The sequence below is a fragment of the Salmo salar genome, chromosome ssa03 (assembly GCF_905237065.1).
Source record: "Salmo salar chromosome ssa03, Ssal_v3.1, whole genome shotgun sequence".
Taxonomy (NCBI): domain Eukaryota; kingdom Metazoa; phylum Chordata; class Actinopteri; order Salmoniformes; family Salmonidae; genus Salmo; species Salmo salar.
The window spans coordinates 57,894,378-57,910,862 of record NC_059444.1 but is presented as its reverse complement, the minus strand read 5'-3'; the positions used below and the strand labels follow the sequence as shown (position 1 = coordinate 57,910,862).

Sequence of the window (16,485 nt, the reverse complement as noted above, 5' to 3'; positions counted from 1 at the left end):
GTATGAGGAAGGAAAAAAAATGTATGAAATGTATGCATTCACTACTGTAAGTTCCTCTGGATAAGAGTGTCTGCTAAATGACTAAAATATAAGTAATTGGTGGCTTGGTAAACTAGATTTTCAGTGTAGCTCCCCCAACACTGTCAGTAAGCATTATGCAACCCTTAGATTTCATGGCTTTTGCCAATAAGTCACTTCACTCTTGTCATTCGTGTCCATATATTATTTCATCAACAACTAGTTCCAGGTAGAAACTAAATTATCCCAGAAACGTTAACTCCATCCACTCAATTGATAAGAGCTTTGTCTCCACCTGTTGGTGACAACCTGCCTGTACACTACTATGAATTTGAGCCACTGGTGGTGAGAGTCCATGTGTATGTGTCCTCATAATTCTTCCTTCCTATGCTGAACTGGAGCCTGTTCGAGTGAAAGGTTATTATGAGTGGGAATGCAATATACCTGCATACTTTCAGCCCTGATGGTGAACTCTGAGTCTCTTCTCCCCGGTGACTGGAGCTGTCAGACCTTTTCTTCTCTCCGTGTCAAGATGTCTATATCATTTTAACTGCCGCTCTGAACATGGGCCTCGCTGGATTATAGTGAGAGTATAAATCAGCCCTAAAATCTCTCTCCTTCTCCTTCCTACCCCACTTCACCACCACCACCCTTCTGCCCCCTCCACCTTCACTTTAACCCATATGCCTCCTCTTTCAACCGCTATATTGCTTTCATCTACAGTATCCTGGAGTTTCAGATCAGTGCAGATGAAGAAGAGGAGACGAAGGGAGAACACTTAAGTCTATTGAGATGCGTGTGTCCAATCATCTATCACTCATTGACGCCATGTTGATACACCACAAGTGAGGGTCTTGTAATCAATCGACCTCTCTGCTGCTCCTCTGTGGTTGGTCGTGCTCTAATAACCCTAACTGCCATTGGACAATAACCAAAGAATGTGTAACAACTGTAGCACTGCTGTAGCCAAAAGTGGCATTGACAGCCGTGAATATCAAATCTGAAGCTTCTAAGAGAAAGGATTTGGTCAAATGCCAACTTCATCTCTATAAAGTTACTCCATTACTATTTACAGATGTCAGGAATCTGGATGTATCTTGAAACTGTTAGATACAGTTCACCATGCAGCAAGATGTAGTGCAGCAAGATGTAGTGTAGCAAGATGTAGTGCAGCAAGATGTAGTGCAGCAAGATGTAGTGCAGCAAGATGTAGTGCAGCAAGATGTAGTGCAGCAAGATGTAATGCAGCAAGATGTAGTGCAGCAAGATGTAGTGCAGCAAGATGTAATGCAGCAAGATGTAGTGCAGCAAGATGTAGTGCAGCAAGATGTAGTGCAGCAAGATGTAGTGCAGCAAGATGTAGTGCAGCAAGATGTAGTGCAGCAAGATGTAGTGCAGCAAGATGTAGTGCAGCAAGATGTAGTGAAGCAAGATGTAGTGCAGCAAGATGTAGTGCAGCAAGGTGTAGAACTAATTAATGCAAACTCTCATTTGGTAGGAATACTTTCAACAAGCTCAAGCTGACACATAAAAAACAGATTCAGAGCCATCTAAATGTGATGATATTGAAATCTGATTTTCCCCCCCCCCTTTTTGTTAAAGGATTGGTATGAAATCATTCACTATTTGCAAGAGCGGTTGAGCTCCTGAGTGGAGCAGCGGTCTAAGCCACAGCATCTCAGTGCAAGATGCGTCACTACAGTCCCTGGTTCGAATCCAGGCTGAATCACATCCGGCCGTGATTAGGAGTACAAGAGGGCAGCGCACAATTGGCCCAAGGTAGGCCGTCATTGTAAATAATAATTTGTTCTTAACTGACTTGCCTAGTTAGATAAAGGTTGCAAATATGTGCTTCCGCTTGTATTTTCAAATGATTGAGGACTAATTGTTGAATTTTTGTGATTTATTATGCATTATTTCCTCTCATGCCAATTTTAGTGAGACAGGCAACATTTACGGCAGATAAGAACAAAGGAACGGACCTTTTCAACATTCACCATGAACTACGAACATTCAAAGCATCTAGATATGGACATGGCCAGCTTCTCATTCAATGCAGTCATAACTCTTGTAAGAGGATGCAAGAGTAGATCATCCATAATATATTCCTAATTATACAGAATATCATGAAAACGTAGGCATATATTGAGGCCGACACAATTTCTGTCTTCCCTTGTTTTTTGGGTTGTTTTCATCATTTGCGGGGTATGACGGGGGAGAGGGGGTGTGGGTTCGTCCTACCCTGATGCAGCGAGACAAATCCTATTCTTATGCGAAGCTGCTTCACTTCAGCAGGAGGTAGATTTGATATGTTTTACAGATGACAAGAGCAATAAATTATGGCGCCTTTACAAGCTGCAGGAGAGAGAAGCAGAGTCCGTCTGCATGCTGTTGGGGGGAAGAGGAGCAACATACAAAGGGCGGGGCATTGCATTTATATGATAGAGATGTGGAAATAATCCTTGAAAATCCCTAATAATTCACTAGAAGTCAGACTGCCGTAATATCCCATCTAATCCACATTTCATCTCACGTTTATACTATTCTGGTAGTTATTGAGATTGGCTCCATTGCATTTCAAGCGTTGTGATTCTGAAGGGGTTTATGTGCTAATTCAGACCATCAGGTGGCACCATCTTCTCAGTGGTCAGGTCTGGTCCTGAAAAATGAATTCTACACTGCTTTTTTTCACTTTCACTTTCATTCTACTTAGTTGTATGAAACCCCTCGCTTATAACTGAATGGGAATAAAAATGCTCAGCCTCAATCTATTTCTAAATACCAGCTATAAACTATGCGTTAAGGGGAAAAGCCAGGTGTCAGGACATCCGGTCATAGCTCATCATTTGGGTGTTTCATATTCATTGCTCATCAATAATTCAACATATTCATCCAGACATTCTCACACAGAGTGGGCTACCAGGTATTCTACAGCACTGACAATAGCTGTATATCCATGTGTAATGTATGATTCAATCATACAGATAATGTACTGGACGCATAGAATTGAGCAGTCAGGTCATGATCGTCCAGATTTTAGATCTTTAAAACAATTTCAGGTAGATTTATATGAATATTGCAAATTCTCCTGGTCACATGGGGTTGTGAGGGAAGTGGGTTTTAAATATACTTTCCTGTAGCTTGTGAATGACGGACCTGCTCACTAGAGTGGAAAATGATACTCTCTCAAGGTGCCAATGACAACTTCAACTTTTGAAAAACACACCTTGATTACTGAAGAATATGACTACGTGAAATACCTGAATTGTGGCTGACCGGACACACTGTATTCAAGCAACTTTACAGCTTCAAATTGCAATCCATTACCACTACAGATATATCATGGCCACTAAAGGCTACTTGCACGAGGAGATGTTTATGGAATCCGACTTCAACTATTTCTTGCCATCCAACTCCTCCAGAGCTGATCCTTTCCTTTTCTGATGGCTCAAGGTGGAGCTCTTAATTTAGTGGCTGCAGTCAGATCAGCATGGGGCTGAACCAGTGTCAAAACTTCAATCCAGCAGCTTTGGCTTCTGTAGGTATGTAGGCTATCTCACAGCTATCCACAGTGCCAGCTGACATCAAAGGGTGAGAACATCACACTAAAGTCAAAGTTAGCGCACCACACAACAATCACTGCACAGTGTCGCTGCTCACTACGCAGCTTCATGCGAGTCATTGTAAATTAGAGACATAATTCAATGAATGTATAAAAACCATAGAAAAGCCACACCAATCATGTTGTCACAACAGTGGGCACTATTGGTCGTTGGGCAGCCATTTTGGGGGTTGTGAGACTCCCCTCTTCCTCAAAACCACCGGCATAGACGTGATAAAAAGTCTAATAGGTCTCCATTGTGGGGCAGTTGGAGGCTCTGAGACGGTTTTACAGGCTGACGGCTGTTGTCCACACGGATGCCGATAAACCCACACTCAGACGTGTAGAGTTTCCTAACCAGCTTAGTGTGTGTGTTTGTGTGTTTTTGTGTTTGTGTGTGTCTGTGGACGTGCGTGCATGCGTGTGTGTGTGTGTGAAAGAGAGAGAGAGAGAGTTGGAGTGGTTGATGGTCCTTATTCTGTTCTTCGTGATGGCTGGGAAGTAGTAAAGAGGTGTTTTTGTTGTTTGAGTTTTGGTGTCTTTATATGGTCATGTGGTGAGGTGTAGTGTTGTGCTGTGGACTATGGGTGTGTGTGTGTGTGTGCATGTGTTGGAGGTGGGGGGCTGAGACAGCTGCAGCTAGGGGGACTTTTCCTATAATCGGAAAGGGGGAGATGAGTCTCACATGTGGCCAGGGTGTCAAGTTTCCATCAGGCCCACCCTGGTCACCACACACATGGGCAGGACGGACTGAGACCAGAGGCTGGGGGGCCTGGAAACATGGGCCAAAACCCCTGTGTTTCCTACTGGACCTATACACACACACAAAGGCTAAGCAAAGCTGCAACAGTGAAATACCAGACAGCTGACATCCGTGTGTGTGTGTGTGATTAAAAAAAGAGGAGAGAAAAATAGTGATTACCCGTCATAGCCAATATAGGCACAACCTTAAATTATGAGACGGCACGCGACAGAACCATAAATATTTTAATTATTAGCCTATTGGGTTGGAATGGAAGCCTTCATTGGTTCTGGTTGAAACTGAAGCCTCCATTGGTTAAAATGGAAGCCTTCACTGGTCCTTCCATGATGCCCACTATGGCTGTTTTAATTACCAATACATTACAGCCCATCCCCCATGAGCCCACATGACGGCTGTACATTAAGCAGAAATCATACGGCAATACGGTTGTGAGCAGGGTCCAATTTTGGCCAGACAATTTAAGGCTTGTTCACTGTGATCACACTGCTGCTGCGACCATGTAGACATGATTTCCATGACAATGCAGTGAACGGAGGATGAAAAACGACATAACACTGACCCTCCTAAGCAAAACAGTTGGGTAGTGAGGTAATCCGTCGATGAGGTCAAAGGGCAGCTGTGTTTGAAGCCTGGCACCTGAGCCCACAGCGCAGATGGAGACAACAGAGGATGTTGATAGGCGGAGCATAGGGTATTGGTTGCGATTATGTTGTAACCAATGGCAGTGGGCATCAACTTATGAAGCCATCTAGTTTTTTTTTATCCTCTGAAGTAAAAATATAAAACAGTTTTCATATATCACAGAAAATAATGATTACACTTATCCATATCACAATTTATAGAAGTAGTGCCAGGCAATTTGATCATATGTACATTAATCCTTTTTATTCCCTCACAACAGAATAACCATCTCAACATTTCATAAGCAATGTAAAACTACGGTTGGGATTTTGTCGGTGATGGAACTATACTGAGCAAAAATATAAATGCAACATGAAAAGTGTTGGTCCCATGTTTCATGAGCTGAAATAAAAGATCCCAGAAATGTTCGATACGCACAAAATGCTTATTTCTCTAACATGTCGTGCACAAATTTGTTTACATCCCTGTTAGTGAGCATTTATCCTTTGCCAAGATTATCCATCCACCTGACAGTTATGGAATATCAAGAAGCTGATTAAACAGCATGATCATTACACATTTGCACCTTGTGCAGGGGATAATAAAAGACCACTCTAAAATGTGCAGTTTTGTCACACAACACAATGCCACAGATGTCTCAAGATTTGAGGGAGCGTGCAATTGTCATGATGACTGCAGGAATGTCCACCAGAGCTGTTGCCAGAGAATGTAATGTTCATTTCTCTACCATAAGCCGCCTCCAATGTCGTTTTAGAGAATTTGGCTGTACGTCCAACCAGCCTCACAACCGTAGACCATGTGTAACCACGCCAGGCCAGGACCTCCACATCTGGCTTCTTCACCTACGGGATCGTGTGAGACCAGCCACCTGGACAGCTGATGAAACTGAGGAGTATTTCTGTCTTTAATAAATCCCTTTTGTGGGGAAAAAATTATTCTGATTGGCTGGGCCTGGCTAACCAGGCCCACCCATGGCTGCCCAGTCATGTGAAATCCATAGATTAGGACCTAATGAATTTATTTCAATTGACTGATTTCCTTATATGAACTGTAACTCAGTAAAATAGTTGAAATTGTCGCACGTTGCGTCTATATTTTTGTTCAGCATAACTTCCCCAAAATGGATTGGTTTCTCATAATTATATTGAAGGGAAGCCAATTCAACTGCCACTGTATGTTGTTTCCTCCCATACCCCTACTACTCCAATTGAACCCCTTAACCATCCAGGAACTGACAGAGAATCTGCTAAGAGCCTCAGTAAACACTACAGGTTCTCGGAGGCCTATAACCACAGCCGTAGCAGCACAACGTGACCTGAGGTATTGGAAAAAGTGGGCCTGGCTGTGAAAATTGTTTTCACTTGCTAGTGTCAAAGGGCCTTCTGGTTTAGGGCTGAAGTCGCTAATAAATTGCAAGACGGGAGGGAGTAGGGGAGTGGGCAGTGTACTGAATCACATGCAAGCTCTTTAAAGACCACAACAAGCTCCCTCCCTCCCTACCCCGAACACCTCCCCTCACCACCCCTACGACACGCACCATCAACAATATGCCTTGACTGTGGCAAGTGTAAAATCAATATACTCTTAACAGGCGACTGAAGCTTATTTCTCTGGGCACGGGCTGTGACAAACGAGAGCATGCTAATTGATTAGCGCTCTGAAACAGGGCAATCTCTCAGCAGGCTAATATTAAAACGCAATGTGTCCGACTGGCCCGCTGACCATTGGATTTGTGTTTGTAGAACCACACAAACACAGAACAGGGACCCTGATCCCAACAGTGGACCATTCATCCACTGGGTGAATGAATGGATGCTTATTGTGCTCATTCACTGTGAATGAAAAACCCTGTAGACTACTCTGCCGACACTACAGAAGGGTTATGATTGTCATTATGACTAAGTGCTAACTGCTGATGCGCTGCTGGTTTAATTAGCTGGCTGAGTGAGGAAATGATATTAGAACCAACTCTCTAGGCTATGTTCTACACCATACCAAAGAGCACGAATCTGCTTCATCGGGCCTTTATAGGGAAGGTTGTAGATCTAGAGATTTTAGATCAAGTTTCTAAACACTGTCACAAAGTGTCACACATTCAAAATATAGACTTTCAGATATATCCATGATTGCTAGTGTTTTCATGCAATGGCTTTAGTGTGAGTGGGGCTTGTCCAGACCTTGATGGATGATGGGGTGGACACTGACCAGCTTTGTGAGGTGGGATACGTGGAGGTTGGTGTGTGGATGAGGGGGAGGGTAGGGGTCCAGGGTTCTCTCTTCCCCACTGACCATCTGCTGGAGACGTGGCTTTAGACATGTAAAATGGAAGAAAGGGGGTGCCACAGCTGTCTCTGACAAAGACAGTCATTAAGTTATAATATTCACCAAATACACAATACATAACTGTCCAAAGACAAGCACTGAACTACCACAAAACAACTGGAGCAGTTTGTTACTCCATTTTTCAGCAGAGGGAAGGAGGGAAGCTTCTAGCAGACAATGGCAGGCACACGGGTTACAGTGAGGCATGGGGGGGTGGTGGTAGGTTACCGTAGCTACAACCAAAGGCACCCCCCCCCACCACACACACACAAACTCACACAAACACATCCTCAGCATTCCTTCCAACAACAACACGGAAACAATGACCACCATCAGAGCGGTCGATAGGTGCAGAGTCTAAAGGCCGATGAGTCTTTTGAGATTCCCCCACCTCCTGACCACACCATTGTCTCCCAGTGTCAGTAGCATCACACTGGGCCCTGCATGGCGACAGAGAGGAGAGGAGCGGCCCTATAGCTGCTAGCTGTTTTAATAGGATTAAAGGGACGTAGTAGTAGGCGCGGCCTGTCGCCAGAGCACATTATTACACATTCAGCTTTTTCTGTGCTGCCTGCCGGGCCCGTGTCGGGCGGACGGACGGAGAAAGATGGATGGCCCAGCTCGCGTAGCAATTAATAATGTTTTTACAAGAGCGATGGAGCCGTGCAGTTACAGCCACAGAGGCACTCGATGGATCTGCAGGGGTATTGAAATGTGCAGGTGAATTGATTGGTCCATCAGATTTCCTGTAGAAATCATTTGGATTAATTGAATGCGTGAAAGGGTGGGGTGGGGGGGGGGGCACCTGATTTATAGGCCCTGTTCAGGGCGAGGAATGAAAATGGCCGCCCAACAGCTAGATATCTGACAGGATCAGTCAGAGGAGAGTACTGATGGGGGGAGGAAGTAGACTGTAGTGGCTATGTCATGTAGGCTGATATAGAAGCCATCCCCATAGTTCAGACAATGGGTGTGCTGTAAACCCAACCAAGCAGTCAGTCACTCAAATAGCATATGTGTGGCTGAAACAGCACTGACGCAAAGCAGTCCATCCATAGCAGGCCCACCTACTGAGCAGCCACCACCCACCATCCAATGATTCCAACTGGGGCCATGGCCAACTCACAGAAGAAACAGCTGGTGTAGGCTATACTCACACCACCTGCCCCCTTGGGGTGTTAATGTGTTACTATGATACTGAACATTTATTGCATTTATTTTATTTAACTAGGCAAGTCAGTTAAAAACAAATTCTCATTCACAATGACGGCCTACCATGAAAAAGTCTCTCACTCTCTGCTAGCTGTTGTGTCCAAACGTATCTCTCCAAACATTCTGGGTGAAAGCAAGATTATGTCTAAACTACCATTAGTGCTCTATGGGGATATAGCAGGACAGCGCCCATCCGCCCCTATTCTGAGATCAAATGTCACAACACACATCCACATTGAGTAAATAGGCTTACTAGGTTTTAGGGAGGAAAAGGTGAGACTGATCCAGGGAGCATAATGTGCACGGTGAACTGAATGATAGTGTTTATCTTGATTTTTGGGTTAATCATGGTCTTCAGTCTGGTCAACCAGGGCGGCCTACCAATTCAAATTGAAGGCAGTCAATTCAGGAAGTGAACTTGAATAACAATTCAAAATAAAAATAAAAAGGCATCTATTTTCCATGACTTCTCAATAACCTGAGAAGTAGAAGTGATTTATTTCAAATGAAAAAAACATTTGAAATAAATCACCTCTACTTCTCAGGTTATTGAGAAGTCATGGAAAATAGATGCCTTTTTATTTAAAAAAAATAGAATTTTATATTAAAATGGCTTCCTGAATTGACTGCATTCAATTCAAATTGACCCCAGCCCTCTGGTCAACAGTAAGATGATGAATCAGGTCTGGAACAAAAGCTTGCCCACCCAGTAGGCCTATAGCTTTCCGTGACCAGTTGAATAGATAGACTCATAGAGAATATAGAAATTGATCTAATGCGTTAGGCTACAGCTTACCTACAGATTCTTACACCGGATAATGTAATTTAACCAAAGATGTTTGGTATCTATCTATCTATTACTGGGAGTTATAGGTTAGGTACTGGTTGCACAGAGAATCTTAGACCAACCTTAACTTGCTGATATTATCTTTGTTCTCGATTCAGTCAAACATGTATCCTTTAAAATATCTGTGTCCAGTTACATGTGGTGTGTTTGAATTTAGAAAATGCTCCATGAAGTAATCCAACAATGTGTACACCTCCATCTTGTCTGTTTCAAATCATCTCTCATTGATTAAGATAGGTGGGTGTCCACCCCAAAGTGCCGCAGATCGAGACACTCACCTGTCTCGATCAACGAAAGAAGATTTGAAAGATGGCGTGTACACATTGTTGGATTACTTCATTACTTCAAATTCAAAAGCACCACTTGTAACTGGACACATACATTTTAGAAGATACATGTTTGGAAGAAATTGTTAAGGTTGGTTGAAAATTCTCTGTGCTAGACCAAACAGTATCTAACCTGTAACTCCCAGTAATAGACACCAACAATCTTAAATCACATTATCTGTTGTAACAATCTGTAGCTAGCTACAGCTATAAATCCGGCCAATTGTGATGGCGACAGCCTGATTGGCACACGTGCATATTACACAAGCCCTGCGCCTCCTTCTGTGCTGGCACTAAATTATGCCATTTTTTAACTTTGCTATGATTTTAAACATGTGTATGACTATAACATACTCCCCATATGGCTAGCAAGTTATGTGTCACTAATTAAGTTATTTCCCATAGTTTGTGCATTTATTCAGAGTTCTGACTTTGGGTTTGTTCTTTAATCTGTCCAATAGAAACGCTAGTTGTCGTTGCAAAACGTTCAGTTTTGGAGTAATGATTCCTACACCCCATGGGTATAATCATTAGCCTACGTTATGCAACTAAAGTGAGTTTTATTGGACAAATTCAGGTATGTCCCACCCCGTTTCGTTTAAGAATTTTTTTGCAAAAGAATGGGCCTAATAAATACACTAGGAAGTAAAGAGAAACAAACGGAAGCAAACTTGTTTAGGTGGCAAAACGTCTTTTCACCAATCACATAAGATCTTTTCACATTAGATCAATTTTGTGAAAAAATATCTGAATTGGGCTTCCTGTCTAAACACATCCTAAGTGGGTTTTTTTTTGCCGACATTGTTATTTACTTCTACCACTATTTTAATAAAACCAATGTTTGCAACTTATCCTTTACCTCCCGCCCTTAACACCGTAAGACACGTCTACCTTTTCGCACCTATAGGCCTACCTTATTGCAGTTTTGCACAGTCGACTGGCTTCTGCTGCCTACCTGCCAATAAGAAAATTTCTCTACCCTCCTTTACCACATTGAAATGTCATGTCACAGAGCCTGTAGGCCTAAATTCAAGTCCGCAACATCCAATCAGACTGTAGGAACATTGCCTACCTTGGTAAATTAGAGTAATGCTACTTTTAGAACGCATTATGAACTGGTATGCTAAGTGAAATAATCCTAACCAGAAGGAGTTTGTAACAACCAGAAGTGAGCTGGCATTACATTTTAGTCATTCAGCAGAGCGACTAACAGTAGTGAATGCATACATTTCATTTTATTGGCTCCCCGTGGGAATCGAACCCACAACCCTGGCGTTGCACACACCATGCTGGCGTTGCACACACCATGCTGGCGTTGCAGACACCGTGCTCTACCAACTGAGCCATAGGGAAGACTAGGCCCCCAGACAGTGTCGCCAACCACGGATACAGTTGCACCTGCTGAGTTATTAGCTGATGTGTAACCGACTATTTTCTTCTGTAAAGTCTCCAGGGTCATTTGTCCCCAGGATTCTAGAATGTCCATAGTAACCAATACTACGAGGTTCGTAGTTGATTGACAGCGCGAGTAAAAAAAAAAAAAGGTATTTGGCGCTTCGATCAAAAGCCCATCGGGTCATAAGAACAGTAAAGCTTAGCGCCTATTAAAAGACGACGTGTCTTCGGTCTGGAGCATCATGCCTACCGACCTGTGGTGAAGAATCATTCGGGCCTGACATGATACAGGTAAGAAAATATTTCATATTAAACGCTAACGACAGACAGTCAATAATGGCTAGCTAAAATGGGTTTAAGTTGAAGTTGGTCCACAGTGGCACAGTTCGAGGTGCATGTTGACATGATAAACGTTTTATGTATGCTAGCTAACGTTACTGTCTACTGTAGGGTAACGTTAGCTACGGAGTTGTGCCCTCACGTTTCCCTCCATTTCCCACCATGCCAGTTTGTCTGTAAATTAGACAGAATATCAAAGATGAGCTAGCTATGTCATGCATTTTATGGTTGTAGAGTAGCTTACAGATATGTGTAGGCTATGGTTCTGACAGAATCGTTCTGTCTTTTTTTGGGACAGAGTAGGCATACACTTGACACATGTAGGGTACAGCTGCATGATAATTCTGTTTTGCCCCATAGCTGTTCCACCGTATGAGGGGAAGTGTGGCCATATTTGAGTAGTGCTGTAAGGAATGCCAGGTAGGCTATCAGTTACACACACCCTTTTCCACACCTCAGCTTCTGCTTTTAGTTTCACGGTTGTTGTCACCTTACCTGGGTTCAAACAGACCATCCATGGAACCAGATGAATAAGGACCAGACAACTCAGGTGGTTATGTTGCTATGGTATCCAGCCAGGTTGGGTGTCCCAGTCTACCCAAAGTGTCTCAGCTCCCATCCACCTGCATGGTGGCTAGTTACCTATCTGGGACTTTTATAGTAACCCTCTTGGTTAACCTCAGTGCTTTGATGAGCCCACGCTCAGTAATCTGAGCTATTTACTGTCTGCCCTACTTAGCTCAGGTGTCCCTGTGGTTAGCCATGTGGGTACTCCTCACTGTTTACATTCACAGGGGTGTTGGTTAGTAGAATACATCTCTACCATTCTCCTGGAGGTGAATGTGTTTACTACTGCTATGCTGACATGTTGACCAGAAGCGGACTCTGTGTCTGGAGCCAGTTGATACTGACACAGCAGTTAACACTGGTAGCAGAGATGTGCTTGTTCAGTGTTTATTTTGGTAGTTTGTGTTAATGATTAATTCCCAGAACACCCGCAATGCTTTTATTTTAAAGCACATACAATTTCCTACTTTCTCAAATGGGGGCCAACTAAGATTTTATATTGGTCTTGAATGTAAATATTTTTGAACAAATGCCGAATATATATATATATATATATATACAGTACCAGTCAAAGGTTTGGACACACCTACTTATTCGAGGGTTTTTCTTTATTTTTAATATGTTCTACATTGTAGAATAATAGTAAAGACATCATTTTAGATTCTTCAAAGTATTGCCTTGATGACAGGTTTGCACACTCTTGGTATTCTCTCAACCAGCTTCGTGAGTTAGTCACCTGGAATGCATTTCAATTAACAGGTGTGCCTTGTTAAAAGTTCATTTGTGGAATTTCTTTCCTTCTTAATGAATTTAGGCCAATCAGTTGTGTTGTGACAAGGTATAGGTGGGATACAGAAGATAGCCCTATTTGGTAAAATACCAATTTGTTTAACACTTTTTTGGTTACCTCATGATTCCATATGTGTTATTTAATAGTTGTGATGTCTTCACTGTTATTCTACAATGTAAAAAATAGTAAAAAATAAAGAAAAACCCTGGAATGAGTAGGTGTGTCCAAACTTTTGACTGGTACTGTATATATCCCTATAGATTGATAATTAAATAATGTTTTGCTTCCTTTTGCATTCAATAGGATGAGGCCTCCTGAGGATGTCCTAGACGAGGAGACATCTCCATCATCATCGTGTGACTCCCCAGGGACCAACAAGGCACAGGGTGGCCAGCAGGGACAAGAGCCCAACACTCCAAATGTCCCTCCAGGAGTGGCACTCATCAGGAAGAAGAGGTACCTCAAGGCTCCATTTTCTTCCTAATCCTTTTGTGATTGGACGCACGTGGTCACACACGCATGCACGACACACACACACACACACACACACACACACACACACACACACACACACACACATTACCTATGTCATAAATGTGGCAGTGCTGGCAGCCCATTTGGATCCCAAGAGGCAGCCTGAGCCTTGTCTGAGGGGGATGCTGGGAGGAATGTATTAGGGGGTTGGAAGGGAGGGAGGTGGCACAGGGGGGTGGGGCCTGGAGGCAGCGTCGGGCGGGTTATGAGCAGCTGCCTGTCTGTAAAGACAGTGGGCGACGCTGCAGCAGCCAGGAGCACAGCTCTCCGGTTACAGTACCTGTCCATTAAACCAGGCCCCTCGTCCCACTCTTTCCCCTCCACATGCCTCCCAAGGTCCCTCGGCACGCCCACAAACCGCACAGGCAACGAAAGCTGCGGCTATGGGGCCACAACCCCACAAACAAGGGGTAAACAAGGGGATCTTTTTGATGTCTGCTGCCCGACATTGAGGGTCAGAGATCCAAATAGGATTGGGTGCTGCTGGGTGGTACGGGTCGGTGTGTAGGGTTGTCAGGTGGTGGTGGTGGTGGTGGTGGTGGTGGCAAATAGAGAGACCCCAGAGTGAGCTGGGCTCCTAAAAGCAACGGCCAGGATGCAATGACCATCCCATTTATTGGTTTATGTTATTACTGCATACCAAATACTGTTATAAACGATTAGTATTTCTATATACATTGATGATAATAATAACAGTATTGGTAGTTAAAATTATATCATGTATAAGCAGGCAGTGTGTTGTTTTTTACCCAGACCCTTGTTGTCAACCTTGTACCCACCACGGCACACCACCCAGTTGATCTCCTCGTTAAAATATCTTGCATACCGTATGACATTCAGGAGCCGATGAAGGACTCTGAGAGAGCAGAGCGAAGGACAGTTTATGGCGGATTTCTTTACTGCACAGTTTGGCACACCCCTTTTTTTCATTTTTTTTACTGGGAGAGGAGAAGGCTTAACAGTTCAGAAACTAGTAATAAGCGCCATGTGAACTATACAGGTCCTTAAAATGAGCTCTCAGATTCTGTTTACAAGACCAGTGCCTTTTAAGAGTCTGTCTTTTCCAACGGCGGAAAGTCAAATTGCCCTGCTCTTAATTATTGTCAGGGTGCATGATTTTTTATGAGGACCAGTCACAATGCGATACACCCGACCATTTTATTTTGACTCTTATTAAAAGAGAGCGGTTGGTTCAGTTCATTTATTTATTTATTTATTTACGTTGTCGTGTATTTGTTTGTTTATTTATGTTTTTGTTTATGTATATGCATACGAGGTTGACTTTTGGGCACGTTGAAAACATGAATGCGGCTTTGCGGTTTAGCAGCCAGCTTTTCTTGCTATGAGGTGTAAGCTTTGGCAGTGTGGGTGAGCATGGTGCTCCGTAGACCTGTAGCCAGTAGGTGGTGGTAGTAACACTAGTATGAATCAGACTCCTGTACTGGCCAATGATGTGTTTGTCTAGGATCTTGGCTCAGTAACCAGGGGAAGGGAGAGGGGGAGAAATGGAAGGAGGGGCCTTTGGTGCACTGTGCTTCCTGTTAGTAGGCACTGGGGAACTCGGGCCTTTACAGAAATGACATGCTGCTGACACTGAGCAGCTCAGTATAGCTGGATCTTATTGTAAAAGCTTGGCTAGCAATGTGTTTGACTTGAAGCACAATTTACAATCAATGTAGAAAGCCGTCCCAATGAAACCATATGTTTGATGGAACCATACTTTGTTATTACAAGGATTTATAGTCCGTGCAGTACATCCCACTCAAATCTGGATGATTGGAGAAAACATTTCAATATTGTGAATGGAAATTCAGTTAAACTTGGCGTTAGCAGGGCACTGTTTAGTCAGGGATGGTCAGTGTTTAGTCAGGGATGGTCAGTGTTTAGTCAGTGATTGTCAGTGTTTCGTCAGGGATGGTCAGTGTTTAGTCATAGATGGTCAGTGTTTAGTCAGAGATGGTCAGTGTTTAGTCAGAGATGGTCAGTGTTTAGTCAGAGATGGTCAGTGTTTAGTCAGGGATGGTCAGTGTTTAGTCAGAGATGGTCAGTGTTTAGTCAAAGACGGTGAGTGTTTAGTCAGGGATGGTCAGTGTTTAGTCAGGGATGGTCAGGGTTTCGTCAGGGATGGTCAGTGTTTAGTCAGCGATGGTCAGTGTTTCGTCAGGGATGGTCAGTGTTTAGTCAGGGATGGTCAGTGTTTAGTCAGGGATGGTCAGTGTTTCGTCAGGGATGGTCAGTGTTTAGTCAGGGATGGTCAGTGTTTAGTCAGAGATGGTCAGTGTTTAGTCAGAGATGGTCAGTGTTTAGTCAGGGATGGTCAGTGTTTAGTCAGGGATGGTCAGTGTTTAGTCAAAGACGGTGAGTGTTTAGTCAGGGATGGTCAGGGTTTCGTCAGGGATGGTCAGGGTTTCGTCAGGGATGGTCAGGGTTTAGTCAGGGATGGTCAGTGTTTCGTCAGGGATGGTCAGTGTTTAGTCAGGGATGGTCAGTGTTTAGTCAGGGATGGTCAGTGTTTCGTCAGGGATGGTCAGTGTTTCGTCAGGGATGGTCAGTGTTTAGTCAGGGATGGTCAGTGTTTCGTCAGCGATGGTCAGTGTTTTGTCAGGGATGGTCAGTGTTTCGTCAGGGATGGTCAGTGTTTAGTCAGGGATGGTCAGTGTTTCGTCAGGGATGGTCAGTGTTTCGTCAGGGATGGTCAGAATGCACCTATCTGCCCCTCGGTCTGCCTGTTTCTTCTCTTTCAGATGACTGTGGATCAACCTGACCAACTGCAAGTTTGAGAGCGGTGAGTACCTCTATACCCGTCCTCCTAACGATCAAACCCGATGATTAGCATAGAGATGTTCACACTGAATGACTGAATACAGTAATTACTAATGATAATGGATCGTGCTTAATCCCTATAGAGCTGATCAATCAACGCCATTGTCTCCATGATCTATTGCCATTGATCGAGCGTCATTAAAATATCATCAATTGAGCTCATTAACCTAGACCTATTTGGCTCTCAACACTCGTGGCCTTGAGCATCAGGTTTTTAGTAAGAAGCAAAAGTGATTGACAAGCAATTTTCTTTCTCATATTCTGTATCGCAATATTTATCAAATGCTGATCTAGTGTAATATTAAC

The 16,485-nt window shown here is 43.5% G+C and overlaps 1 protein-coding gene across 2 annotated transcripts in view; it reads left to right on the top strand.

Annotated features, from left to right (window-relative positions):
• Positions 1 to 13,284: 13,284 nt before the first annotated feature.
• The window catches only part of LOC106600831 (extracellular matrix organizing protein FRAS1), a 39,267-nt gene continuing 36,066 nt past the window's right edge, over positions 13,285 to 16,485 (top strand). For both annotated transcript variants that reach the window (XM_014192536.2, XM_045714997.1), the window contains exon 1: positions 13,285 to 16,141. In XM_014192536.2, coding sequence (XP_014048011.2) covers positions 15,159 to 16,136 — 978 coding nt within the window. In that variant the 5' untranslated portion in view covers positions 13,285 to 15,158 and the 3' untranslated portion in view covers positions 16,137 to 16,141. The remainder of the gene's footprint in view (positions 16,142 to 16,485) is intronic.